The sequence below is a fragment of the Podarcis pityusensis genome (assembly GCF_964106645.2).
Source record: "Podarcis pityusensis genome assembly, chromosome: 2".
NCBI classification, from domain to species: Eukaryota; Metazoa; Chordata; class Lepidosauria; order Squamata; family Lacertidae; genus Podarcis; species Podarcis pityusensis.
Genome location: NC_138029.1, coordinates 44348451 through 44376277, shown reverse-complemented (window position 1 = coordinate 44376277; position 27827 = coordinate 44348451). Strand labels below are relative to the sequence as shown.

The 27827-nt window shown below is 43.7% G+C and overlaps 1 protein-coding gene across 4 annotated transcripts; it reads right to left on the bottom strand.

The window, feature by feature from the left end:
* Positions 1 to 457: 457 nt before the first annotated feature.
* On the bottom strand, positions 458 to 27675 carry LOC308472311 (uncharacterized protein). 4 transcript variants are annotated; one of them, XM_080997039.1, is made up of 10 exons: positions 27436 to 27675; positions 24213 to 24323; positions 22722 to 22784; positions 21467 to 21535; positions 19772 to 19897; positions 19181 to 19285; positions 17562 to 17687; positions 15985 to 16136; positions 14417 to 14526; positions 458 to 635 (listed from the first exon to the last, which is right to left on the bottom strand). In XM_080997039.1, exons 1-10 carry the CDS (start codon positions 27518 to 27520, stop codon positions 602 to 604), a joined length of 981 nt encoding a protein of 326 aa, XP_080853165.1. In that variant the 5' UTR covers positions 27521 to 27675; the 3' UTR covers positions 458 to 601. The 4 variants fall into 4 exon arrangements, with proteins under 4 accessions (XP_080853165.1, XP_080853164.1, XP_080853166.1 ...); XM_080997038.1 differs by lacking the exon at positions 458 to 635 and adding an exon at positions 7980 to 8188; XM_080997040.1 differs by lacking the exons at positions 458 to 635; positions 27436 to 27675 and adding an exon at positions 7980 to 8188 and having other exon boundaries at positions 19772 to 19914.
* Positions 27676 to 27827: the final 152 nt, after the last annotated feature.

The window sequence follows — 27827 nt, the reverse complement described above, 5'->3', positions numbered from 1 at the left end:
CTTATCACCCCCCCAAAAAAAAACTGTTCACAGAGAATATGCACATTTGAAGATGTACTTTGTTTATTTTAACAATTTGTAGACAGCTTAAACACAGTCGCCTCTAAGTGGTGTACAAGATATCTTATTAAAATAAGACTAAAATTTAGTTGAAAATGATAAAATCAGAGTTAAAACTACAACATCCTAAAATTTTGGATCTGAGGACAAATCCACCAGAGTCTAGCTTAGGAGTGCAGATGCCTTGCTTCAAATGCACATAGGCAGAGCCCTTTAGCTTGCACTGGCCCAATGGAAAGCATCATTAATTTCAGAGATAAAAGCAATGACTCACCTGGGATACAGATGCTTCAATGGATGCCTTATTCTGAAAAAAGGACTTTCCTTGGGTGAGGACAGAATGTAAGTAACTACCACACATGTGAGTACAGACTAGAAATTACACTGGCATTTTATTTAGTTCTGCAACTTTGCTGGGCATTCCCCTTATCCTTCCCTATCTTGATTTAAAACAAAAAACAAACTTCCTTTAAGTATGATAATTGGACACGATGGTTTGTGTTGCTATTGTATGGGTCATGGAGTTGTGGTGGGCACTGAGTTATGGAGGCTGCAGTACTTTCCTCTTAGGTCTCCTGTAAGAATAGAGGAAAAAACTAGTAAAATCCTGAGATGTTCTTAGTTGCCGCTCAAAAACAGTAGTGCAGGGACCAGAGTCTGAAAGACCAGAGGAGAGCAGATGGAAGCTTGATCATGCCAATGTTGGGAAGTAGCAGAGCAAGGTATAGAAATCTGTTTTAATATTAATTAACCAACTGTAGGATTAGCTGTGAGTTTTCCATGTTAATTTTACAACATGCAAAAGTATTTTTTTCCTTCAAAGAAACCCTAATTATTCCATCATTACGTGTTCCTGGGTAAGCTTCTTAGTTTTGTAATGATATAAATAGTATTTCCTTCTGCATTTTCTATGCATATCTCGTCTTATAGAGCTTTGATGTAGCTTGCATTTGATTGCTTCTTTCTAAGTCTTCTATTCTTCCAGCTGTGAAAGCTGCTCAGTTCAGTTCTTAATTTTTTTGTTGCTTTATGTGTGCTTTTATTTCTATTGCACCATATTGTTTTGTCCCACCCTACCCCCTTTCCTGAGCCGTGCAAAGTTCAGGCAAGGTAGCCACTTACACATCACCCCAAAAGAGGAAGTGCATCAACACCCAATAAAGAGAATGAAATAAAGAGAAGAGATTTACATAAAATGTACATGTGCCAATTCATACATGTAGGTGCACATTTAGAAAGAATTGCTATAATTTAAATAGAAATACAATAATCTAGGCATTGCGAGAAAGACTATGGGACCCAGTGGCCTGTGTGCCTGCTCTCCAGTGAGCAACTGCAAGGGCCCTCCCTACTCTACCTGCTCCAAGGTATTTATCTTTAAACTGGACTTGGACCAGACAGCCCTCCAAATACAGAACTGTCCTCTGTGAAGTAGGGCACATGCCGACTGTAAGTTTAGGACACCTTCACAAAGACAGTTTCTTGTGACTGAGGCAATTCTGGAGAATAGTGGTGCCATAATCCACACACATACAGGGTTGGACCCAAGGTGTTCCTTTTGTGTCCCCTGAACACACACCCCGTCAGTGCCACCTCTCTATGTCCTCAGTTATCCAGCACAACTTTCCAAATGGCTACAGAGGCAAGGAGGAAAACCTGCTTCCCCTCTCTTCCTTCAGCAGGCACACCCTGTGAGCAGAGTTCTGTTTATGGGAATGCTTGATTCAAGCCGTAAAAGTTAAAGAGAAATAGGAGGAGGCAACAAGTCCAGGCTGTGCTCATCAGAAGGCAGACTTAAGGAAGGCTCCAGAGTCCAATAAACTCAGAGCATGCTATTCAAAGCACAAACAACTCTTTCGCTGGGCCATGTCTGCAGAGCATTTGGCTGACCAAACAAAAAGATTGCTTAAGGCTGCAGTTCCAGACACATTTACTTGGGAGCACGCCCCACGGGCCTCTCTAGGGATTATCTCTGATATGAATAGGCTTATGCTGTAGCCCCACCTGTCAATCAAATGGGCTCGCTCTCATGGCCGATTGGCTGCGAGCCCCTGTGAAGGTGCTCTGGCTGGAATTCAATGTAGCACTAAGGCAACAATTCCATCAGCACAAAACATTATCCGCTCTGTCCTCACTCCTCCAATTCTATTCTAGGAGTTCCCCCAACCCTCTGGAGTATCGTGGGGAGGGAGGAGGGGGGAAAGTCCAATTGCAAAAGCTAAATACTTGTGCTGATGATAGGACGGTTTAGTACCCTCTGTCAGCACCAGTCAGTTTTCAGGCATGGTTTAGATTCATTTTTCTTCTCCATCTGCAGACATTTCCCCTCTCCCATTGCAGGTGAGGGTTGACTCCAAATCCTGCTTGCAAACGGACTTCGACTGAGTGTGTGCTGTCAGGCAAAGACTGTGCCTTGCCAAGCTTCTGACAGCATGCCTTCAACAGAGCTTGCTGAAAACCACCTTTGTAAGTGTCAAGAACCAGTTGATTGTAGCCCACTTTGGCCCATACCTGACCTCAGGTGTAAGGAAGGTGGGCATGGGTTAGCAAAAACACCCCAATAGGGAGGCCTACCAGCCTAAATAGGCCCACAGTCTAGAGGTTTCCCATTCCTGCTGCAGGTGAAGGCACAAACCCATCAGAATTACCAGCCAAATTAAGATATGCAAAATTCCTGCACAACTTCCAATATGGTGCTCAGGAGCTCTTTTCAGACATTACAGAATAGCAAAATGAATGGACATTGGGGTGGGGACAGCAGCATAGCAGCAGGCTCCTTCCCCAACTGACAGACCTGCCCTGGCCTTTTATGGGGGTAGACCTTGAACTTGGATTTCTGTTTCTGCCAAACTCTTTAATGAATAAGTCAGTGTGGTACATAGCCAATGCAAAGGCTAAAGGGCTCAACAGATGGACACCACGCCTATGCACAAGCTAAGAGGTTGATCCACTGAGCAACGTGCCCCTTGCTATTTGAGAAGCAGGGTGGCCACAGTTTTAGCATGGAAAAGTCTTGCGATTAGGTTAAGCAAACAGGCAGTCCATTGTGTGGGTTGGGCCTGAGCAGTCTAATCACGCCAGTGCTGGCATCTCCTAGGATGTGGAGGAGTAGTCAGTGCCAGCATGGACTCTGATTTGTTGTGCAGCAGCTCCTTCCTGGGTGGCAAGTTGTTGACAGCTGGAGGTGCTGGGGGTGGATTGGTCAGAGGGTGCTGGCTAGGGGTATATCTGCTGACCCACTTGGCTCCTCTCCTGGATCCGCCTCCTTGGTTCCTAGCCCACTAGCCTTTACCTCTGATTCTGATTGGGTGACAAACACCCAATCCCCCAGGGCCTCACCCCTAGATCCTCAAATCCCAACTCTCCAGGCTCTTCTCCTCTCTCCTCCTGATCCAGTCAGCCTCTCCAAGACTCCTCTAAAGGGAGGAGAACAAGGGCTGAAAAAATCTATCCAATGAAATTGTCTGTCTCATGAAAGGCCTGTGTGTTTGTTTTTAAAGTCCCACAGGCACTTGCCACATTTGCCTTGACAGACTAAAAGAGCTATTCTTCTGGAATTTATTCCTTTTAGGGTGAGTAGACCAGATGCTGCACATGCAGGAACAAACCCACCACACAGAGGCTTCCTCATCTGTGCTCTCAGTCCTCCTTCCCCAACCCCACAGACCGTTATGACCTTACCTGGCTTTGCCATGGTTCCTTGGGAATTTGACAGTTTGGAAGTTGGCAACCAGTTTCCATATTGCCTCTCCTCGGCCATGCCTTGTGGCTTTAAGGGTTTTGAGGAGGAAGAATGTGGTCAACCCGTCAAATTCCACTCACTAAGCGTCCCACTACTAGGTTCTTTGGCTTCTACCTCTAGTTTCACTTCTCCCTTTTAGAGGAGGTGCCCTGAGTACCACTATGCAAATAGTCACTGAATTACTCAGAAGACCATGGCATGAAAGTCCAGCAGCAGGTACAACAAACATGAAGGGAATGATTGTAGTCACACTACACTAAGGTCACTGGAGGAGGAGGAGGAGGAGGAGGAGTTTGGATTTGATATCCCGCTTTATCACTACCCTAGGGAGTCTCAAAGCGGCTAACATTCTCCTTTCCCTTCCTCCCCCACAACAAACCCTCTGTGAGGTGAGTGGGGCTGAGAGACTTCAAAGAAGTGTGACTGGCCCAAGGTCACCCAGCAGCTACATGTGGAGGAGCGGAGACGCGAACCCGGTTCACTAGATTACGAGTTCACCGCTCTTAACCACTACACCACACTGGCTCTCTGGAGCCGAATCTTGATCGGCCTACTGTAGATCTCGAGTGATGACGCCGGATGTAGTTTATCTACGGCAGTGTACACGCTATGCCTTTAAAACACATTCAAAGAAGATTTCCCAACTCAAATAATTCTGGGCACTCCAGTTCCTTAAGGGTTGCTGGGATCTGTAACACTGTGGGGGTCAACTACAATGCCCATAATTCTTTGAGGGGGAAAGGTGCTTTGAATGTTCTTCAAATGTATAGTGTGTAAGCAGTCTAATTTAGGGTTGAGGAATCTCAGGCCCAGATGCTGAATGTAACCCTCCAGATCTCCCTATCCAGCCTATGGGACTCTAGTCAAGTCATGCTCCCCCACCATCATCCTCAATTATTTTAGCTGGCTGGAATGTGCCTTGAACAGTGATAATACATCTTGCATGCCTAGATGGAGGTTGCTGTGAGGATGAAATAGGGGGTAGCGGAGAGAACCTTGGGTGCATGGGTGTAGCGGGGGGGGCAGCTGTCACCCCCCAGATCAAATAAAACAATAGAAATACTTAACTTACTGACCAATCAAGTCGGTCCTGCCCCCCCTAACAAAAATCCTGGCTACGCCCATGCTTGAGTGCCTTTGAGGAAAGATAGGATATTAAAATGAAGCCACAGTCCCAAAACCCTGCCAGAAAACTCACATTGGTTTCTAACTGGAAGTGTGTGGCTGTTCCAGAGCAAAGGCAATAAATGCTACCCCATTACGGTTTCCCTCCGTCTTCTGCTCAACAATGGTAGTTTGATTTGATGATTGCCTTCTTCATCTGTTGTTTGGTTTGTACCTTATACAGATTCTGGTTTTGAAAAAAATGATTTATCTGATCTGTTGGAAGCCACCTTGAGTGATTTCCAAAAAGCAGTCTCTACTCTTCTTCCATGTAAGTCAGGCAAATTATCTCTACTCTCTGATTTGTACTGGGCAAGGGAAAAGAGCTCTACCATGGCATCAGAAGTTGCTTGTGGTCAAATATATGAGATGCCATGCTTCAGCACACACTACCACCTAGTTTTCAACATCTCCCTCCATAATTCTGTGGGATTGGAACATGGGATTTAATCCAACAGTCACTGTATGAGCAGAATGCCTCCTAATTATACAATGGGAACTTCCCCTTCCCTTCCCTTCCCTTCCCTTCCCTTCCCTTCCCTTCCCTTCCCCATCCCAAATCTGCTTGTGGAGGGCGAGAGCAGGGTGTACAGGCGTAGGAGAGGGAGGAGTAGCAATGACTTTGTTAGATGCAATCTGTTATGTACTGAGTTGAATAGGATCCAAAATGCAGCAGTCTGATTGGTCCTAGAACAATAGGATTCAGAATGCAGCAGTCTGATTGGTCCTAGAACAATGCAGCAGTATGATTGGTCTGCAGAAGCCACCCAATCCAGCTCCAGATGGAAGTGAATCCACAACCTGATTGGCCTACAGGAGAATTCCGGAATTAGCGAATGACATGCAGCCCATTGTGTAAATAATGTATATAAAGCAGATATTTTGGGGGAACTTTGAGCTGAATAAAGAACATGAGCTGAATAAAGAACATGAAATCCACACTTGATTCCGAGTACATTTCACAATCCATGCTCTTCTTTGTCACCAGAGAGCTCAAAAATTCCCTGTGCCTCATTATCTTGGGTGGGATCAACTTCCTAGTCCTGCTAGTGGAAGCCTATGCAAGGATGTCTCCTCCCTCTACATCCCCCCAAATAGGCTGTGGAGCAGGAAACTCAGAACAGCCCACAGGGGAGGAGAGAGGGGACTGTTCCATCTGGCAAGCTGAGAAGCTTACACTGGTGGAACTATTGCCATAGTGCTGCATTGAATTCCCTTGTTTCAACCATGGCCTTGCAGATGCTTTTGATTTCACCTTGCACTTGATGCTTCAAGGCATTGGTCTGATCCATGCTACCCTGGATAAATTTCAGTGGTTCACAGACCTTATATTTGATTGATTACAAAGTGATTGATTTGTTAAGTTGTGGGTGAACATGTCCGACGACACAGTGATTCTTCAAACAGCTCTTGCTTATTCACAGGCCAGAACAGAACTGAACTGAAGGGTTCAGCCAGCCTGCTTATATAGAGCTCCACTACGACTGTAACCACTTTCTGTAACTATCCAATCATTGAACGTCACTTTCAATCCCTTATTTGCATATGTGGACCTGAGCGAAAACTATCTACAGTTTTGGCCTGCTGGCCAAGGGTGAGAACTTCAGTACATAAAATGACTTTAATTTCTATACTGCTTAATATATTTTTAAAAATCTCTAAGCGGTGAACAAAATCTGATATTGGCTTGAGACCCTTCTTGCATGAATAAGGCTCATATGGATTGGTAGATTTTTTTATTAGAATCATTGTTGGCAGGCAGTAATAGAAAGTACCGCAAGGCAATTGTAACAGAAAAGCACTTATGCTTAGGAATTTAAAATATTTTTGGGGAAGCCATGGGTTCATACACCAATAATACAACTTCCACCAGACAGTACTGTTAACTAAACAGTCACAATTTGATGCAATGCTAATTTTCCACCAATAAACCTGTGATGGTTCATTCTTGGAGTGATTCCCTAACTCTCCGTTAGTTGCTTTTCACCAACACACACACACCTATTTTGCTAACATAGCAAACAATGATTCAGCACAGAAAAACACTTTTACTACTCTTCTTGAGCTTGGCTGTTGGTAACAGGTGCGGGCCATGCCCATGCTGGGGCCACAGTATTTAATTTGCAAATGTTGTGGGTAAGCAATGGTCAATAATAGTCCTTTGGTGAATGAGGTTGCTACTAAAGTGTATTGACTGCCACATACCCTGTGCAGACTTGTGCTGCAGAAGCACTTTCCGCTGCTATTAAGGTCTTTCTGTGGTTTTGCAGCCGGAAGTATTGTTTTCTCCCTTATATTTGTGGCAAAGGATGAAAAGGAGGCCCCATGTGTCTCACATGTATGCATTATTAAGCTGGTAATCCTTCCCTATCAGCGCATGTGCTTATGCACAGTATCGAATTAGGAGCCGATGCTCACACACAGACGCAGATTCACTCAGATGCATTCCGCCACATACACTGGAAGATTCACATTAAGCGGCACCTGCACGCAAATAGGCATGCAGATCTGGGCAAGTACACAACACACCCATTCTGTCAACACACAGCAGCAACTTTAGCAACAGATGCAACTAAAGCAAAGTGGAAACAGGAGCCTTTGGGCTTCCACGCTTCAGAAGACACAATGGGTCAATTTGCATAAGGTTCGTTCAACATGACTCAAAGAGAAACGGGATGTTTGTTAACCCTGAGCAAGAAGCAAAAGTTGCAGTCAAGCATTCAAGAGGAGGGTCCCTAAAATCAGAGGGTGGAAACAGATGAGGAGGTCTGCTCAGTGGTGCTCGGCTAAAATAAGCCTCTTTCGGAAGCGATGTGTGCATGCCTGCGATGAGATGACTGCAAAGGGACCCAGGATATTTTAAAGGTGAAAGTTTTCCCAGGCTTGAGCAGTGGCGTAGCGTGGGTTGTCAGCACCCGGGGCAAGGCAAGTAATTTGCGCCCCCTAACCCGTGGATTTTAGTAGGGGCAGAGAGCTGCGAGTGTGAGCGTGCCCCCCCCGATGTTGCGCCCGGTGCGGCCGGCCCCCCCTGCACCCCCCACGCTATGCCACTGGGCTTGAGTAGCGTTGCAGTATAGAGAGGAGGAGCTTGACTAGCATTTCTGTTCACAGATCCAGTACTCATTTCCATGGCATGCAGCATCGTTCCATTTCGAGTTGAAACGGAGTGTAGCGCAGTCCTCACCCTGCAGCGCATTATTGGGTTCTCCAGGCCCCCAGAAGCTGGTGGTGGCAGTGAACAGGTGAAGTTAAAGAGCGAGAGAAGGGGATTTAAAAAAAAACACAGATTAATAAATATCCTATATGCCATAAACAAAAGGGGCAGCCATATTTCCCCATGCAATCCCGTGTGAGAGCAACGGAATGTCATCAAGTCGCATCACAGCCAGCAACAGGGATCTTCCTTATTTCCCTCTTCCCCAAGATTATTGTATGCACAGTATTTATTGTCTCGTTGGTATTATCATGTTCATCACTTTCATATACGGAAATGCATTCACTGGGCTTCTGTCGATGTATTCATAATATTGTAGATCTTTCCAAATGGATATTAGCCTCTCGAGTTGTTTGGTCACCACCTTTTCACCCACTGTGGCAAATTAAGAACCTAATTTTCAGGTGGCTTTAAAAAATATATATTTTTAAAGGAGACAGACTCTCATAATTGCTAAGAATAAAACCTCCATGTAACCCTGCCTTCCAGATGCTGGAAACAAACTGGTTAAATGGCTATCACCAGAATGCTCTGCTTGTGAGCTTTCAGAAGCATCTGATGGGCCATTGTTGGAGACCAAAGGCTGATTTTGGTGGACATTTGCATCCTTAGCATTAGATTGTGTGAAATGAAACTTGGAATCTGAAACCTCAAAGCTGGTGCTTTGTACAGGAAACTCAAATATTACCCCCAAACTGATGTTTCCTGATAATTGATACCATTAAGAAAACACACACACACAGCACATATGTATATATTCTAGCAGCACACGTGTGAAAACCTGTGAAAACAAGTCCCATAAGTTATTTGTGCATTGTGGGAAGAATTGCTCTCTCTTATATGCCATGAGTCTACTGCCCATCAAAGTCATTAGGTGTCACAGATTTCTAGTCTTCTGAGAAAGGGAGGGGAAATAGCCCTTGTCTATTTTCTCCACACCATTCATGATCATATAAACTTATTCATGACCCCGCCCACAGTTCTCTTTCTTCTACTCTCCGAATCCTCAAATAATTTCAGTGCTATTTTTCTAGAAAAAGGGGTGTCAGAACTCACAATGAATGCCTGCCTTGCTCACTTATAATGGCAATGGCACCCACCTGAGAAGTGCTGGAACCGAGTTCCAGAGAGTTACGGCTGAAAAAAAGCCCCGGATTTAGTCCAGAAATGCAGACCCTTGGGGATAGGATGACCACTTGCACATCACCATGTCCCCCCCCCAAATGGAAATACATTACCAAAAAAGAGGACGAAATAAAAATTTCTAATTCATACATACACATACAAATTTAGGAAAAGCGCTATAATTTAAGCAGAAGTACAATCAAGTTCAAGGGACGTGGGTGGCGCTGTGGGTTAAACCACAGAGCCTAGGGCTTGCCGATCAGAAGGTCAGTGGTTCGAATCCCTGTGACAGGGTGAGCTCCCGTTGCTCGGTCCCTGCTCCTGCCAACCTAGGAGTTTGAAAGCACATCAAAGTGCAAGTAGATAAATAGGTACCACTCCGGTGGGAAGGTAAACGGCGTTTCCGTGCGCTGCTCTGGTTCGCCAGAAGCAGCTTAGTCATGCTGGCCACATGACCCGGAAGCTGTACGCCGGCTCCCTCGGCCAATAAAGCGAGATGAGCGCCGCAACCCCAGAGTCGTCCACGACTGGACCTAACTGTCAGGGGTCCCTTTACGTTTACAATCAAGTTCACCTTAGCAGGAAAGGCTATAGCCAAGTGACCTGTGTGTGTGCTGAGTTTGTCGTCCAGGAGCTAACTGTTGATGGGCCACTTCAAGGCCCTCCTTTGCTCTCCCTTCTTAAGTCTCTTAGTCTTTGAACTGAACACGGACCAGACAGCTATTCAAAAAGAGAGCTGCCCTCTGTAAAGGAACCTACCCTACCTATGGCCCTCCATGAATTGCTGGACCCCAACTCCCATCAGCCCCAACCAGCATGGCTAATGGTCAATGATAGTGGGAGTTGTAGTCCAACATCTGCTGGGCCACAGGTTCCACAGCCCTGACTAACCTTGCTTCTCATCTTTGTCTGTGCATTTGGAGGCACAGGACGTTGTCTAAGGAAGGAGGGAAGTAAAGATATTTCAGGCTTTTAGAAGGAAAACAAGAAAACTGTTGCTCCTGATAATGTAATCTGCTATCGTCATTCTGCAGGGCATGTTATAAGTCACAAGGGGAGGGGGCCAACATTTTAATTGCACCAGAAAGGGAAGAAAAAGCATTCTGGCTCTCCATAGAATTTCCACGAGTTGCAGTTTTCATGTATAGATGCCATGCCCTTTCAAAAGGATAATTGCAAAATGTCAGCTCCTGAGCCCAAAGTTCTCAAAAAGACAGGGCAGTCATGGGACGTATCCCATGGGTCTGATTCAGCTATATTGACATGTTTATTTAATTTAGACTCCGAGAACCCAGGGAAGGAAATGTAAAAGACAACAGAGAAGGGAAGTTAAACAAAAGACAGTTCTTTCTTAATAAAAGATTGGTTATTTCCCAAGCAAAGTGAAAGGGAGGCAAGAGGGAAGTACTTAGAAAATTTTGTGATAAAACCCCAGGAAATATGTCATCTCTGCATTTTTGTAGACAATAATCCCCAACCAAAGTCTTTGCAAAATTCCCTGCAGGTCTTGTTTAGGGTTTGGGGTAAGGAAACATTATATTTTATACTTTTTGTCCAATTTGTACTCCAGAGGGTTCAGAAAGACTGGAAGAGATTCACAGTGTTTTGAAATAATTTGTTGGAGCGCTATGGAAATCTCATGCTCTTACTGACTGAGGTATCCCTGTTCTCTCAGTTTCTCGTTTTTTTCTGACCTTAAATTCAGCTCTCCACATTTTGCAGCAATTTGACATCCTCATGAAAATTCATCAACATATTAGTGCATATTTCTCCTAATAAACATATTTTATATCCAGTTTTATACATATTTTTGCAAGCAGCTTCCTCTAATATACTGCACTGTTGTGTGTTATTTTCACCACAATATTCATTTTTATGCACACAGTCCCCTAATATATACCTTTTGGGAAAGATTGGTTGGCAAACTGCATATCAAAATCTGGCTAAGTGTGAATTTTGAAGGATAGATGTGTTCTGGCTCACTTACTGTTTCAGAAAGTGCAGATTTAATAGATTTAGCTTCAGATGAGACCTGAATCAAATTTCATCCCCATCCCTACAATGCACTGCCTTCAGTATATTATCTGGTGCAGGTCTTTCTGTCAACCAGGTAATGGCAAACACTTGTCTTCTAAATCACTGGTTTTCAACTAGTGGGTTGGGACCAGTAGCTTTTATTACCTACTCAGTGGGGAAAGCTCTTAGCAGTGCAGAAAAGGGAGGCCTTTCATAACTTGTTGTACTCTATGGGGAGGGATGAACTTTTACATGCTGTGGGTGAGAACCTCTCACTTAATGAAGCCCTTAAATATAGATATCGCCTTCTTCTAAAAAGCGCTATATGGCAGCTGAGTTTAGAAGCTTTTTAATGCTTCCCAATTTCTCTTTTATTGAATGTGCTCTTTATGTGCTATTAAAAAGCATTCAAGCTTACATACATAATCAACAACATAATTTACTATCATGAAGGTCTGTTGCTTGTTCTGTTTGAGCTCCTGTTGCCCTAGTGGTAGGCTTCAGAAATCCCTAGGCAACAGCTCACTTCCCTATCATAAATTACCTTTAGTCTCTGCTTAGTAGTACACTTCCAGCCAATGCAGCAATTGCCTTTTTGCATACATTTTTAAAAGAAAATTTTAAGTGTTTTTGCTTCTTCATTTTGTTCTTAAATTACCGTATTTTTTGCTCTATAAGACTCACTTTTCCCCTCCTAAAAAGTAAGGGGAAATGTGTGTGCGTCTTATGGAGCGAATGCAGGCTGCGCAGCTATCCCAGAAGCCAGAACAGCAAGAGGGATCGCTGCTTTCGCTGCGCAGCGATCCCTCTTGCTGTTCTGGCTTCTGGGATTCAGAATATTTTTTTTTCTTGTTTTCCTCCTCCAAAAACTAGGTGCGTCTTATGGTCTGGTGCGTCTTATAGAGCGAAAAATACAGTATATACCTGTTTGCTGCTCTGGGCTCCTTGGAGTGGAAAGGCAGGATATAAATTCAATAAACAAAATATGGAAGGGGTGGCGAACCTCTTTCAGGCTGAGGGCCATATTCCCTTCTAGGCCACCTTCCCTTCCAAGGGCCATTTGCCAGGGAGGGGCACAGAAGCAAAAGTGAGAGCTAGTGTGTAGTGGTTAGAGTGCTGGACCCAGGAGACTTGAATTCAAATCCCCACTCAGCCATGAAGCTCACTAAGTGACCTTGGGCCAGCCACTGCCTCTCAACCTAACCTACCTCACAGGATTGTTGTGGGGATTACATGAGGAAGGGGGGGGACCATGTAGATCACCTTGAGCTCGTTGGAGAAAGAGGTGGGATATACAGTAAATGCAATAAATAAATAAAAGTGGGCAGAGCAACAAATGTAAATTTTATCTTTGTATACAGTGGTACCTCAGGTTACAGACGCTTCAGATTACAGACTCTGCTAACCCAGAAATAGTACCTCAGGTTAAGAACTTTGCTTCAGGATGAGAACAGAAATCGTGCTCTGGCGGCGCGGCGGCAGGGGGAGGCCCCATTAGCTAAAGTGGTACCTCAGGTTAAGAACAGTTTCAGGTTAAGAACGGACCTCCGGAACGAATTAAGTTCTTAACCAGAGGTACCACTGTATAAGCTAGTTTTACACCTCTCACACACCCCATTCTCTATCCCCCATGAAGGCAAGAAGAAAGCATAAACGAAGTCCAAGGACACGTTCCAGCTAAACAAAAAAACTCAAGTGGGGTGTTTGTGTACAGAAAGGACTGTTGAGGGATTTGGCCTGGGGATAGGGTGTGTGGCCAAGGAGCAGAGTGTGGCTTGGAGAGAGTCCCAAGCGCTCTAGGGAGAAGCTGAATGGCTGCACTTCCCTGGCAGAAAATAAAAAAGGGTAATGCCTCACAGATTTTGAGCTATCATTCTACCTCAGAAGTAGTTTCTCATTAAGCAGCCCATTTAGCAAACAGATGCAAGAGCTGACAAAGACTGAATTTTTTTTTGTGGTGCACCCATTCTCAGATCTGCTGAGCCCTAATCAGAAATATAACACTGTAGTATGACCTACATACCAATATTTGCCTTTTGTAACTTCAGTCTAGATTAGGAATGTTGCACAAAAGGCTTAGAAGCTACATAAAGGTAAAGGTAAAGGACCCCTGACAGTTAAGTCCAGTCGCGAATGACTCTGGGGTTGCAGCGCTCATCATGATTTACTGGCCAAAGGAGCTGATGTTTGTCCACAGACAGTTTTTCCGGGTCATGTGGCCAGCATGACTAAGCCACTTCTGACGAAACCAAAGCAGCGCAAGGAAACACCATTTACCTTCCCGCCGGAGCTGTACCTATTTATCTACTTGCACTTTACATGCTTTCAAACTGCTAGGTTTGTAGGAGCTGGAACCGAACAACAGGAGCTCACCCCATCACAGGGATTCGACCCACCGACCCTTCAATCAGCAAGCCCTAGGCCCAGTGATTTAGACCTTTCAGATCTTTCCCAGTCTGCATCTGCAGGGTTTTTTTTACATATGTTTTTAAGCTGCTGTGACACTTGTTGTTTGCTGCCCTGGGCTCCTCTGGGAGGAAAGGCAGGGTATACATTTAATAAATATAATTTATAATATAATACAATAAATATAATTATAATTATAATAAATATAATTTATATAATTTATAATATAAATATTATATATGCCATGCCTTTTAGTTTTAATTCAATAAATATTTTGAAGTGGTAATTTGACAGATCTTTTATTACATGTTCTAACTTCTTTCTGTTTTTAAATATGTAAGTAAGATAGAATTGATGGGTCGGCACTGAATTCAGATGGAAATCATCACTCTCAGTAAGCAGCCATGGGCAACAGAGAGGTGGTAAACATGATCCTCTCGTTCATTTGATTTGGCCCCTCCAGCCCACATTGTCTCGAGAAACCATGATGGCTTTGTTATGACATGGACTTTTGTAACTGTGACACCTTACTAGATGCATGAGGAAATGCTTCAGCCCCGAGATCAAGGAACCTTCATTCTCCAAAGATATTCTGAAAATCTCTGCAGTTCTTCAGTGCAAACTCTCCCAGTATAAATGGGCCCTGACTGCCATTTCTGTTAAAAAGAACTTAATGGGAAATTACTTACGAGATAGACAAGGGAGTGCCATCCACCCAGCGCCACTCCCCTTCCTTGACGGTATCACTCAGGCCAATCCAAAACACCTGCTCACCAGCAAGTTGTTTTACCAGAAAACTCTACATGGGGAAATAGAGAAGATTATGTCCAGTTGTTTATGTCTCGGTCACAAATATGAAAAACATATGGAGAGAAATTCAAAGTAGGTCTATATTTAGGGTAAGCATTTTGACTTGCCCGATGGAATGATCTCAGCCACTGTGTGCTGTTCCAAGGGTTCCCCTGACCCCCCTGAACCAATTTTGGGAGGCACATGGGGAGGAGGGGGAGAAGAGAGGGAACAGTCCTGTTGAGCATGTGGAGGTGCTTGCACAGGGCTCTCACTGGCAGACGGCATTAGCTGAATCCTGCCCATGTTGTTTTCCTTGTCTTCAGTTGTGTGCTACTTTGATTTATGGGTGGGCTACATAAGGAACCAAGGGGAAAAGCTTGCAGCGAATAAGGCTGGAATAGTAATTCCCATCATGCAACACAGTGACATATTAGAGCACAAGTGGGGAACCTGCAGTCCTTCAGATGTGGTTGAACTTCAACTTGCGCTAGCTCAGTGAATGATGGGAGCTGGAGTCCTAACAAACTATGGAAGGCCACAGCTGAACAAAACCAAATCTATGAGATGGAAGTGACAATTTGCAGTACAAAGACCAAAGCACTTATGTTAAACTGCAGGTCCATGTAGGATGACTGGGCTCAAGGCTGGCGCTTGCATGAAGCAGAGTAAAGCAATTTGCCTCAGGCAGCTGATCTGACCTCCATCCCGGCCCTGCCTCCACTAGTGCGTCACTGCCAGCCCCACTGCTCCGCTGCTAGTGTGAGGGAGTGTGAGCGTAGTGGTTAAGAGCGGTGGACTCATAATCTGGGGAACCAGATTCGCGTCTCCACTCCTCCACATGCAGCTGCTCGGTGACCTTGGGCTAGTCCCACTTCTCTGAAGTCTCTCAGCCCCACTCACCTCACAGAGTGTTTGTTGTGGGGGAGGAAGGGAAAGGAGAATCTTAGCCGCTTTGAGACTCCTTCAGGTAGTGATAAAGTGGGATATCAAATCCAAACTCTTCTTCTTCTTCTGCTAGCACTGGCACAGCTTTGCTCACACCAGGCTTCCTCAAACTTGGCCCTCCAGATGTTTTGAGACTACAATTCCCATCATCCCTGACCACTGGTCCTGCTAGCTAGGGATCATAGGAGTTGTAGGCCAAAAACATCTGGAGGGCCGAGGTTGAGGAAGCCTGGCCCACACCATCACCACTGCCACCACAGTGCCCTCACCCTCACTGCTACATCGTGACAGCAGCGCAGGGGGAGCTGCGGGCAAGGGTGCAATAGCATTGGCAAGGCTGGCAGCAGCACCAGCATGGAAGTGTGAGCAGGGAAGAGGCCTGGATCTGCAAGGGGGCGAGGGAGGCATTTTGCCTACAGCGGCAAAATGTCTCAGGCTGCCCCTGACTGAGCTAGCGAATACATGAACCATGGTTCCCACTTGTCTCAGTAAAAGAAGACAAGGAAAGCAGAACACTTACCTGTTCCGCCTGGATGTTAATAACCACCAAGTGAGCTCCTTCTTTCTCACAAGATTGCTTGGCAGCCAACCACGGTCTTTTTGATGTTGAAAAGAAGTAGCAGTGTTTTTCAAATAGCACCCAGTTCTCTGGGCAGCCAGTGCACAACTCCTCTGGAAGAGTAAAAGTATTCAAGTAAGAAACAGTGCTGGATCGCTCACACGGTAGAGAATCTTTGGAAGTGAGTTGATTTTCCTTTCTTCACCTTCATCTTGCTGTTGTTATTGATTCATATAGTGCCATCAACGTACATGGCTCTGTACAGATTTAAAATAAAAAATTCTACCCCAAAGGGTGCACAATCCAAAACAACAAATAAACAATACAGTACAATTTAAAAAAATCAATGGATTAAAATGCATAATTCACAAGCCATCACATTGGGTATAATAAAACTAACTAGCCAAACCCAAAGGCCTCAGGGAAAAAAAGATTTTAAAAGAGATTTAAACATACAAACTGAGAGGGCAGCCCACAAATGTTCCAAAAGATTATTCCAAGCAGCAAGAGAAAAAGGACAAAGACTCAACAAAGAGCAAGGAATCCTTGGATGAGTAAGAAGCATGGAATCAGAAGAACGAAGTGAGCAACTAGGCAAAGGCGGAGCTAGCTGCTCCAGCACCTGGAGTGGCACCCATCATAGCTGTCAACTTTTTCCTTTTTTTAAGGGAAATCCTATTCAGAATTTCCTGTTTAAAAAAGGGAAACGTTGACAGCTATGGCGCACGTGCTGTGCACCCAGGGGCGGGGCTAGCGATGTCACCCCCCCCCCCCAGGAATGACACCCAGGGCGGACTGCACCCACCGCATCCCCTTCCTCCGCCAGTGCAACTGGGTCCATAGAGGAGCACCGAGGCCAAGAGATAGGAAGGAGGTTGACCACAAAGAGCTTTAAAAGTAAAAACGAGAAGCTTATCACGTATTCTAGAGTTAACAGACAGCCAATGAAGTGACTGCGAGAGAGGAGAAACATAATCCGATCAAATCACCAAGAATATCATCTTTGCTGCAGCATTTTGAGACTTTTTATAGTAGTAGAGTCTGTGCCCCTCACTTGCTTCACTCACCAGCCCCACCTACCCTCTCCCCAAACTCCCCACCCCTAGACTTTGCACATGAAAAGCCCTCACCAAACCCACCTCCCCACACTAACCTCTTTGCTCACCAACTGTGTCTATCCCCTCACCAACACCCCACGCCTCCTTACCAACTCACCTCAGGCCCTAGATGTCACCCCAAAAAATTCCCTCCAACTATTGCCTTAGACCAGAGCTTTCCAAACAGTGTGTCGCGACATGCTAGTAAAATAAACAATAAACAGCCCAGTGGGGGAGCACCATGGCAAGGATGCGAGAAATGGCAGTCAGGGAATCTGTGGCCCCCGCCACCTTACCTGGGTCTGCTCTTCAACCACAAATGGTGGCAGCAGAGGCAGCAGATTATCTAGCTAGCTGGCCACTGCTGTCTCCTTCCTGTGCTGTTCCACTGAGAAGCTACTAGATTTTCTGATCCTATCATAGGTATTTGAATGGTCTCACCTGTGAAGCTACGATACTCTTCCAGCAACTGTATCACATCTTTGGCCATTCTGCCAGTCAGCCTTTTCAACTCAGTCACTTCGTCCAGCACAGAGGGAGTCAATTTTCCTTCTGCTTTCAACTCAGCTAAGGAACAAAAAAAGATAACAGAATCAGCAGGTGCATTTCACTGGGGTCTCTCAGGATATCCTTCCAAGAAGCTAACAGACAGGTGCCTCCCTTCCTTCATTGATATTTTTCATATTTAGGGCATGTATATACATTATAATTCAATATTGGTTACCCCTATGCCTATATTTACACTATATGCACTATTTTTTCCCCCCATTTGTTCAGGCACGTCAACACGAGGCTTGCAATCCTGCAATTATTGTTATAATTGAACTTGTTAGTCTTCAAGTGACTTCCAACACATTTAGAAACATAAGCATAAGAAACATACACCATTAACAAATTCGTACACACTCCACAACAGCCACAAGCTGATGTTTTTACCTCATACATCTTTTACCTGATTGTTTTTGGAATTTATATCTCATCCTTCCACGATTCTCCCAATAATGACTTATAGTGCAATGAAAACAACAATAAAGGAATAAAACACAAAGGAAAAATACTAAAGGAATCATTGAAGAACAGCCAAACCACAGATAAATAAAGAAATAAAAAACAGATAATGGTGTGTTAACATTTGATGACTTCTACAGAGTACTTTATGGTGAAATCCAATGTCTTATAAGAAGGAAGTCTACTGAGTTCAGCAAGACTCAGCCAAGGGAAGTGGGTATAGAATGGCTATCTGGTACATGTTTACTCAGGTGTTAGTCTCACTGTGCTAAAGGCAGCTTATTTCCAAGTAGTAATATTGTTGGCATTTTTATCCCAGCTTTCCATCACTCAGTGTTCTAAGGAGCTTACAGAAAACCATAAATACTATTATTAGGACTTACATTATATTCCTTCCTCCTCCTGGGGAAATACAGAGCAAGATGATGAGGTCTACAAGATCACATAATGCCCATATAAGATGGCCAGGAGAGAAAGAGGACAGGTCTCATGCATCTTTGATAGTTGTATAAGAAGGAAGATGACAAGGTACCCCTTACTGAAATTTTATTTATTTTTATTTCTATTTATTCAATTTATATACTGCCCTACCCCTGCATGTCTCAGGGTGGTTCATAGGATAAAATCACAATATAAAAACACAGAATACATAATAAAAATAAAACCAGAAACAACCGAATAACCCCCTCCCCCCCAAAAACCCACATTTTAAAAGGGCACTGGATGACAATCAACCAAAGGCCTGATTAAAGAGGAATGATTTTGCCTGGCACCTAAGGGTATACAATGAAGGCAGCAGGCGAACCTTTCTGGGGAGAGCATACCACAAGCGGGGACCCACTGAAAAAAAGGCCCGTTCTCGTGTTGCCACCCTCTGGACCTCTTCTACACTACTATTAAATGTGTAGGAGCCCTTTCCCCATTTTCACCTAAGTACCCTATACCTATAGTCTGCTACAACATTTGCTGGCTATGTATCTTCTGATCATATCATATGCACTTGAACAATATCAGTGTATGATGCCTCTCACATGTGCAAGTGTGCAACTTACCTATTCCTTGTGCTACATCTTTGGCAATTCTGCCATTTTCCCTTTCCAACTCAACCAGCTCTTCTAGCACAGAGGGCACGGAATTCTGGTTTCCCATTACAGCAACTAAGGAACAGAAAATGCCGAACAAATTAGTGTCAGTTTCTTTCTCTGAGGATTTGGTGTGGAGACAGCAGGTCTCCTGCCCTGCTTAGGAGTGTTACATATGTGACTTTGAACTCGGCTATACAGCTGCAAATAAAATGTTTTAAGTGTTATGTAAATTGCAATATACAAATGTGACACTAGATGGTGATGGTGAGCTATGGCAAATTCAATATATTTTTTTCAAAACCTTTTTTTAAGCATCTTCACAGCGTTTTTCATATGTGTGTAGATTCCACCCTAGTCTCCACCTATGCTCTGCTTGTATATTTGTAAATAAACCCATAATTCTACCCCCAAAATGGCAAAAAGTTTAAAATTATCTGTCCTCAAAAAGCAAGACAATCCGAGATAGAGTTGCCCTGGGGCTTCTTACTATTTGGGGAAGTAGGAGTGCCTAATAATAGCACAGGACTATTAACAGTATCATTGCATTATGCTCCTCACCTGTAATGTTGTATAACTCTCCCATCACTTGTGCTACGTCTTGGGCAATTTGTCCAGTCTTATTTTTCAGCTCAGCCAGTTCTTCTAGCACAGAGTGCACTGAATTCCTGCTTTCCAATACAGCAACTAAGGAACAGAAAATGCTAAAAGAATTAGCAGCTGAATTTCATAGTGACACCTCAGGATATCGTTCCCAGCAGCTGGCCTGACACATTGCCCTCTTTCCTTCACGCATGCTGACACCTTTGCTCATATTTAAGGCTTGTACATAGTGCCCTCCATGTTGGATTACCAACTCCAACAGCCATTTGCCAGGGTGATGGGAGCTGTAGTCCAACAACATCTCAAAGGTACCACATGGGCTATCCCTGTTTTATAGAACTGGATACCCCATACCCTACACTAACCTCAATTTTTTTTAGTTAGTTCAAGCAAATGAAGTGGAGCCCTATACTACTACAGATTCTCTTTCTTCATACAATTACTACATATTAGTCTTCTACATTCCAAATGATCCTCTGTTCTGTGTGCTTACTTATACAGATACAAGGGCAAGGCAACAGGCTTTATCATATGACTGGTTTACCCAAGGCTATTTCGAGGTCAAATACTCCAGCTTCATCCTAGGACAGGAATGACAATACAGTGGTACCTCGGGTTAAGTACTTAATTTGTTCTGGAGGTCCGTTCTTAACCTGAAACTGTTCTTAACCTGAAGCACCACTTTAGCTAATGGGGCCTCCCGCTGCTGCCGTGCCGGAGCACGATTTCTGTTCTCATCCTGAAGCAAAGTTCTTAACCTGAAGCACTATTTCTGGGTTAGCGGACTCTGTAACCTGAAGCGTATGTAACCTGAAGCATATGTAACCCGAGGTACCACTGTATATGCAATCTCATACCATGATGCAATGAACAAGTTTATGTTATTCTTGCCATTTGTGGAATTTGTGGAATGCTCTCCCCATCATTATATATCTTTGGGTGCCAGTCAAAAACTTTCCTCTATAACCAGGCCTTTGGCCTTTAACTATCTGTGGCCTTTTAGAAGAAGTTGGGATGTTTTTGATTTATTTCTTTTTCTTCTTGGTTTTAATGTATCTATGTGGGAGGGGAGTTGCATTGTTTGTTTGTTTGTTTGTTTGTTTGGTTGGTTGGTTGGTTGGTTGTTGGAAGTTGCTTTGGGTTGCCTTGTGCAAGATCAAGCAACTAACAAATGTGAAAAATAAGTAAATAAATAATTCTTACAATTAACTCAGGGCTAGAGGTTTGGAAGCGGCTGCACTAAGGCTCACAATCCTATATTTTGCTTACTTGGGGATAATACCCACTGAATTCAACAGGGTCTACAACTGAACAGACATGTATAAGACTGGAATGTTGAGTGTTCAGGTGGACAGTGGCAGCAGTCATGCTGAGGTCTTCCTGGGCCAACAGCATATTATTATTTTTTATTTATCTTTAATACGGTCAATGACCAGCAAGGGCCAACAGCATAATTCCTGAAGCATCCTGGTCCACCAGCTGTTCCTCATTTTTACAAAGAGGGGTGTGATTATTCCAAGTACTGCAACTACGGTTAACAATAGTCCTTCTGAGGGCACCAAGTTCTCACCATCACCCCAGCATCTCTTTTTGGAATATCTCCTGGTTTGTTTTTAGCCAGGCACCCCCTGGAGGCACTGGACTGCCTCTTACCTGCAGATTTCTTGGACTCTTCTTGGAGCAACATAATATTCGTATTGATTCCAAACACTTCCTTTAACACTGCAGGTAACAAATGAGGTGTTATTTAGAATGAAACGGGGCACGTTCCACAGGCCAATTCTCCTGTCCGTCCCCAATGAAAAGAATGAGAGCAGCACAGATGTATAGTAGTACTGGTTACAATTAACACATGTATAACATGTGCGTCTGTTCAAAGTACTTCAAGTGCATCTAGTTGTCATCCCTTGTAACAATCCTGCAAGGGGAGTGAAATATACTCAGAGTCCTGTAGTGATTTCATACTCTTTATTGCAACTTGTAAAACAGTGATTGAATTACCCCCCCAAACCTCAGGCTTTTATAAACATTATTTACACAATGAGTCCCATCTGATTGGCTGATTCTGCTTCCCCCCTGGATCCTGATTGGTCTTTTCCTGCAGGCCAATCAGTTGTTGCGTTCTAGGATCCTACTTGCCTATTCTTCTAGGATCCAAGCTTAGTACATAACAGGGAGTCAATATTATTATCCCCAATGTTGCAGATAAGGAGTCTGAGGCTGAGAGAGACTGGCTTCCCTAAGGCCTCCTAGGCTGCGTATGGACCATACATTGAAAGCACCTTATTTCCCCCAAATAATTGAAGCTCGGGGGAGGTATTACAGTTCCCAAGTGTATTTGGGGGGGGGGGTGTTTTAAATGTATGGTGTGTATGCAGTCCTAGTGAGTTCATGACAGAGGCAACATTCAAACTGGAGACTTCCTGATTTGTAGCTCAGTCTCTTAGCCACCACATGAAACCAGTAGTTGTGCTGTTGCACATTCCACATTTATTTTAATGAGGCTTGTCCAGAAGAAATTCAGTGCACTTTGTCCATAGCCTTTTGTGATAGCACAGGAAATTCTGTTTTATGATTCAGAATAAAGCCTCTTTAATCTGATTATTTTGGTATAAACTTCCCCAATCTAGTTTGAATCAGCATGATCGTGCTAGTCTGCAGCTGAAATCTGCCTTTGTAAAAACAGTCATATGCAAATAAAAGACCCATATATTTGAAGCCTCCCACAAAATTCCCCGCAGTGCCATACTCACCTCTGATTTTTCAGTATTACCAAGATGTGTGTTATCAACCATAAAATCTAACAATGCAAGCCACCTCACGAGTTCTAAAAAAAGGGGACTAGAACTCGTTCCAAGGATTTCCGCCTTTACTAGGGTGTAAAAGATACAATAGCAGAAGAACTTACTAGAAGCGAACATCTGTGACCATTGAGTGTTCCTCCTGCTGTTATCTTCAAACATAGCTGAGTCTAAACACAAGAATAATATTTCAGTTTGGTCACATATTTTGGCCTGTGAGCACACACACATTCTGTAAGGAACTCAAATTCAGCTATAAAGTAATCATATAATAATCTCCATGGTGTTCAAAACATTTCTTCCAGGGCAACAAAGATATGTTGTTTTGTTATACTACTTTAATTACACAGTAGGTATGGGCACTGACTACAAATCTGGTTCTGGTCTGCTTCAGTGCTTTTGTGTGGGGGAAAAGAGATGTACCCCTAGGTAAGAAACCAGCCAAAGTTCAAACAAATAGGTCAAGGGGCTTTTGTGCTAGGCATCTTTAAAGTTGGTTTGGAAGGGAAAGGGGATTTGTGGGCAATAACTTTATTATGAAAATAGAATACATTGTAGAGAAGCCTCTAGGAAAGGAGCCTGCAAAATATGAAAACAGGGAGCTATATGAAGAGAATGCCTTTAGGCTTGTGTTCTGTTCAACCAGCTCCAAAACTCATGAAAATTAAGTGCAAATCTGACTTGAAAGGACTGGAAGTATAAGCATGTGGCACAGAAACAAAAGGTCTTAAGTGTCCAGCACTTCCCAAGCAAGCAGCGCTAGCAGAACTAGCAAAGAGCACAGAGCAGATGAAAACAAGGTGATATATTACAACAACATTTGAAGCAATGTGATTAGAGATCCCTGATAAAATCATTCCCTCTCATTAGAACAGGCATGGGGAATTGCCTCTGGCCAGTGGGCCAGATCGTTATCTCACCCACCCACCTGTCAGTCACCTGATATTACAATGACATCAGGCAGTTGTGGCTGGCAGGACAGCTTGGGCTGAGCTGAGTTGCTGTCCCAGTTTCATCAAAACACCATGTATCTCTGCTGCTTGCTGGAAAGAGAGAGAGAAGGCATAGGGGTGAGGTGTGGGAAGCTGAGCACATGGTGGCATTCCACCACTGCACTGCACCACAGTGAGCTCTCTGCACATCACCCCTCTCCCGCTTGATAAACAGCAGTGATGCACAGGAGAATAATTTAGCTGACCTCATGGGTTCATCTCTATGAAGGTAGTGTTAAGGGAAAGGGACACACAATCACACATTTTACTCTGGATTAATTCTATGGAAATCACTTCCACGCTATAGATCCATAGTCACAATCACGATTCATTTCCAGAAGTGTTAGTCTGCGCAGCAAAAGCCACAATTACAACAACAGCAAAAAGATTTGCGTGGCACCTCGCATCTGGTGAAGGGGACAGGAGTCCATAAAACCTATGCAATAATAAATGTGTTTGTCTTTAAGGTGCTATAACCCATCATCAATATCCAGCTTCACATTCAGCATCGTTAAAACATCAACACTTCTTCTATTAGAAAAACAAGGTAGCAGGAGGCTAGTGTCCTCTCACAGAAATGGCATTTCTTCTTTCGGAAAGACTTACCATTTCTGAGGCTCTGAGTGAGAAGGGCTATGCAACACACAAGGCCAATGCCCAATATGGCACAGCAGATGATAACAGGATTCCTTCGGATGAACTGGGGGCTATGGAAACCTGTGAAAGATAAGGGAAACAAATAAGAATCAGCAATGGAGAAGAAGTGGAAGCTGAGGGAAGCAGGCAGGCGGGCAGGCAGGCGGAAAGGACAGTTTTGGATTGTAGCTTAATAGACATCAGCATCTTTCAAAGTTGGCAATGTCACCACTGCAGTTTACCAGGAAGGTGGGGGCAGAGAGGGCAGTGCAGTGTGGATGCCCCAGTAAGGGAACCTTACTCAGTTGAAAATGCTTGGTTTAGGCAGAAGAACCAAAGTTTACTTTGACTGACTGCTATAGAGTTCATATAACTGCATACCTCTAGTAGTCAAAGTTATTTATATGATGTAACTAAACCCCCAGTTGTCCAAATAAGAAGAGAGTGTCCTTCCTCCCCTTAAAGTTAGCACACTGTTGTCAAAAACTGGAGGATGTGACAATCCAAAACATAAATCTCAAATCCATAAGAATCACCCTCACTCCTATCCTGAATGGAAAATGTTACATTTGAAGAATGAGAAAAGAAAGCAAATGTAAAATTTTGTGGATGCCCAAAAGGTATCTGGCAAGCTGCAATAAGAGATATGTCCAAATTCTGACAAGAGTAACACCGAAGGGACCCTGGGCTTTGAAGCAAAATTGCAATTTGTTGCTTGAGGGCCAAATAGAGTGCTTGACTAGTGGATCTGGACTGGTATCCCAGGCCAAGCTGCTTTTGTTATGCCACCAAAGCCAAATGCAGAGTAAATGAGGGCAAAACTAAATACACAGCAGGCAACTATGTACCTTGTTTTTCCTTAACTAATTGCATTGACAGAGGGGCCCAAGTCTCACTGTGAAGGCAGCGCATGGGAAAGACAGGCAAATCTCTTCACTTCCCCAGTTACAGATAGGTAGCCGTGTTGGTCTGCCATAGTCAAAATAAAAAAAAAATCCTTCCAGTAGCACCTTTAAGACCAACTAAGTTAGTTCTTGGTATGAGCTTTCGTGTGCAAGCACACTTCTTCAGATACACTGAAACAGAAGTTGCCAGATCCTTCTATATAGTGAGAAGGTGGGGAGGGGTATTACTCAGAAGGGTGGTGGGAATGGGAGATTGGCAGATAGCTGGGATGAGCCTGCTGACGACTCTTAACGACTGTAATGGGTCTTACAGGAAAAGGCAAGGGGTGAGAAGGTGAGAAATGGCTTAGTCATGTATAATGGGATAAGAATCCAATGTCTTTGTTCAAACCAGGTTTCTCCATGGTTTTAAGTTTGGTAATGAGTTGCAATTCAGCAGCTTCTCTTTCCAGTCTATACCTCTCTTGTATCTGCGATACATTGACGATATTTTTATCATCTGGACACATGGTCAACAGACCCTGAACACCTTTCACCAGAAATTTAATGATTTTCACCCCACAATCAACCTTACAATGAATCAATCTATGCAAGAAATACATTTTTTGGACACTACTATAAAAATACAGGATGGGCGCATGGACACCACCTTATACCGTAAACCAACTGACCGACAAACATATCTACATGCCTCTAGCTACCATCCCAAACATACCAAACAGTCCATTGTATATAGCCAGGCACTACGTTACAGCCGCATCTGTTCCAATTCTACAGACAGAGACTCTCACCTAAGAGATCTACAGCAAACCTTTTCAGAACTAAAATACCCAGCAGATGAAGTTAGACAACAGATCAACAGAGCCAGACTTATACCCAGAGAGAACTTGCTGCAAGACAGACCCAAAAAAGAAAATAACAGAACACCTCTAGTCATCACATACAGCTCCCAAGTTAAAACAGTACAACGCATCATCAGAGATCTACAACCTCTCCTGGACAATGACAGTTCTCTTTCTCAAGCTCTGGGAGGAAGACCTTTCATTGCCTACAGACAGCCACCCAATCTTAAACAACTCCTAACCCACAATAATACTACAACCAGACTTAACACGGACACTGGCACCAGAGCCTGCAATAAACCCAGATGCCAACTTTGCTGCCACATACACCCGGACAACACCACTACTGGCCCCAACAACATCACACATACCATCTCGGGACTATTCAATTGCTCATCATCTAACATTGTGTATGGCATCAAATGCCAACAGTGTCCTTCAGCTCTCTATATTGGACAAACAGGCCAAACCTTACGCCAAAGAATAAATGGACATAAATCTGACGTCAAGAATCACAAAACAGAGAAACCAGTAGGAGAACACTTTAATCTCCCAGGACATTCTATACAAGATCTCAAAGTAGCTGTTTTACTACAAAGGAATTTCAGAAATAGACTGGAAAGAGAAGCTGCTGAATTGCAACTCATTACCAAACTTAAAACCATGGAGAAACCTGGTTTGAACAAAGACATTGGATTCTTATCCCATTATACATGACTAAGCCATTTCTCACCTTCTCACCCCTTGCCTTTTCCTGTAAGACCCATTACAGTCGTTAAAAGTCGTCAGCAGGCTCATCCCAGCTATCTGCCAATCTCCCATTCCCACCACCCTTCTGAGTAATACCCCTCCCCACCTTCTCACTATATAGAAGGATCTGGCAACTTCTGTTTCAGTGTATCTGAAGAAGTGTGCTTGCACACGAAAGCTCATACCAAGAACTAACTTAGTTGGTCTTAAAGGTGCTACTGGAAGGATTTTTTTTTTATTTTCACTTCCCCAGTGAGAGCAGAATGGAGATCATTCCCTGCTCTCCCTGGTGGAGCTAGAACCCCTAGGAGAAAGATCTCCATTGACATCAATGGGGATTTCCCTTCCTAACACTGTTAGCTGGCTGACTGGGATGTGGGTGGTGGAATCTCCATTCTGAAAGGTTCCCACATGGTGTCTTCACAGTGAGAATTGGGCTGCTCTACCCCTGTAATTAGTTAAGGAAAAGCCAGATGTATGGCTGCCCGTTATGTATTTAAATGCACATCTAGCTTTTCCCTCAGGAAAATGTTACCAGTGTATGTTTTTCCTTCTCTATGACCTCAATGTGAATCAATCCTTTATATGACTGATTAATTAAATTAATTACTTTAACAATTATTTATTATTTCATAATTAATTATTTTAGTGCCAACCTCCTTAACATTTCTTCCACACCCAGCTTATCTGTCATACCTCTCTTCCCAGGGAAATAGTTCTGCTCCTCCATTGACAATTCCTCTTGCCTTGAAGGGTCCCATTCGTTAGATGATGCTCTCATCTCTTCAGCTGCGCAGGAACCTTTGTCAATATCCTATATACCAATTCCCCTGGGACAGCCGTTGTGGTCTTAATTACAGCAAACACATGGGAGGAAAAAAGATTTCTGTGGCACCTTAAAAGAGTAATAGATTTGTTGTGGCATGACCTTCCACGTACTAGAGACGCTTCATCAGATGTCTTTTATACCGAGGAACTGTTGGTGTTTCAATGCACATGTGACTGACTCAAGATTTAATCCCACTTCCCATATTCAATTTTGTAAGGCTAGGAGTTTGGGCTATGAGAGTCTGTGCTCTGAGTAGGCT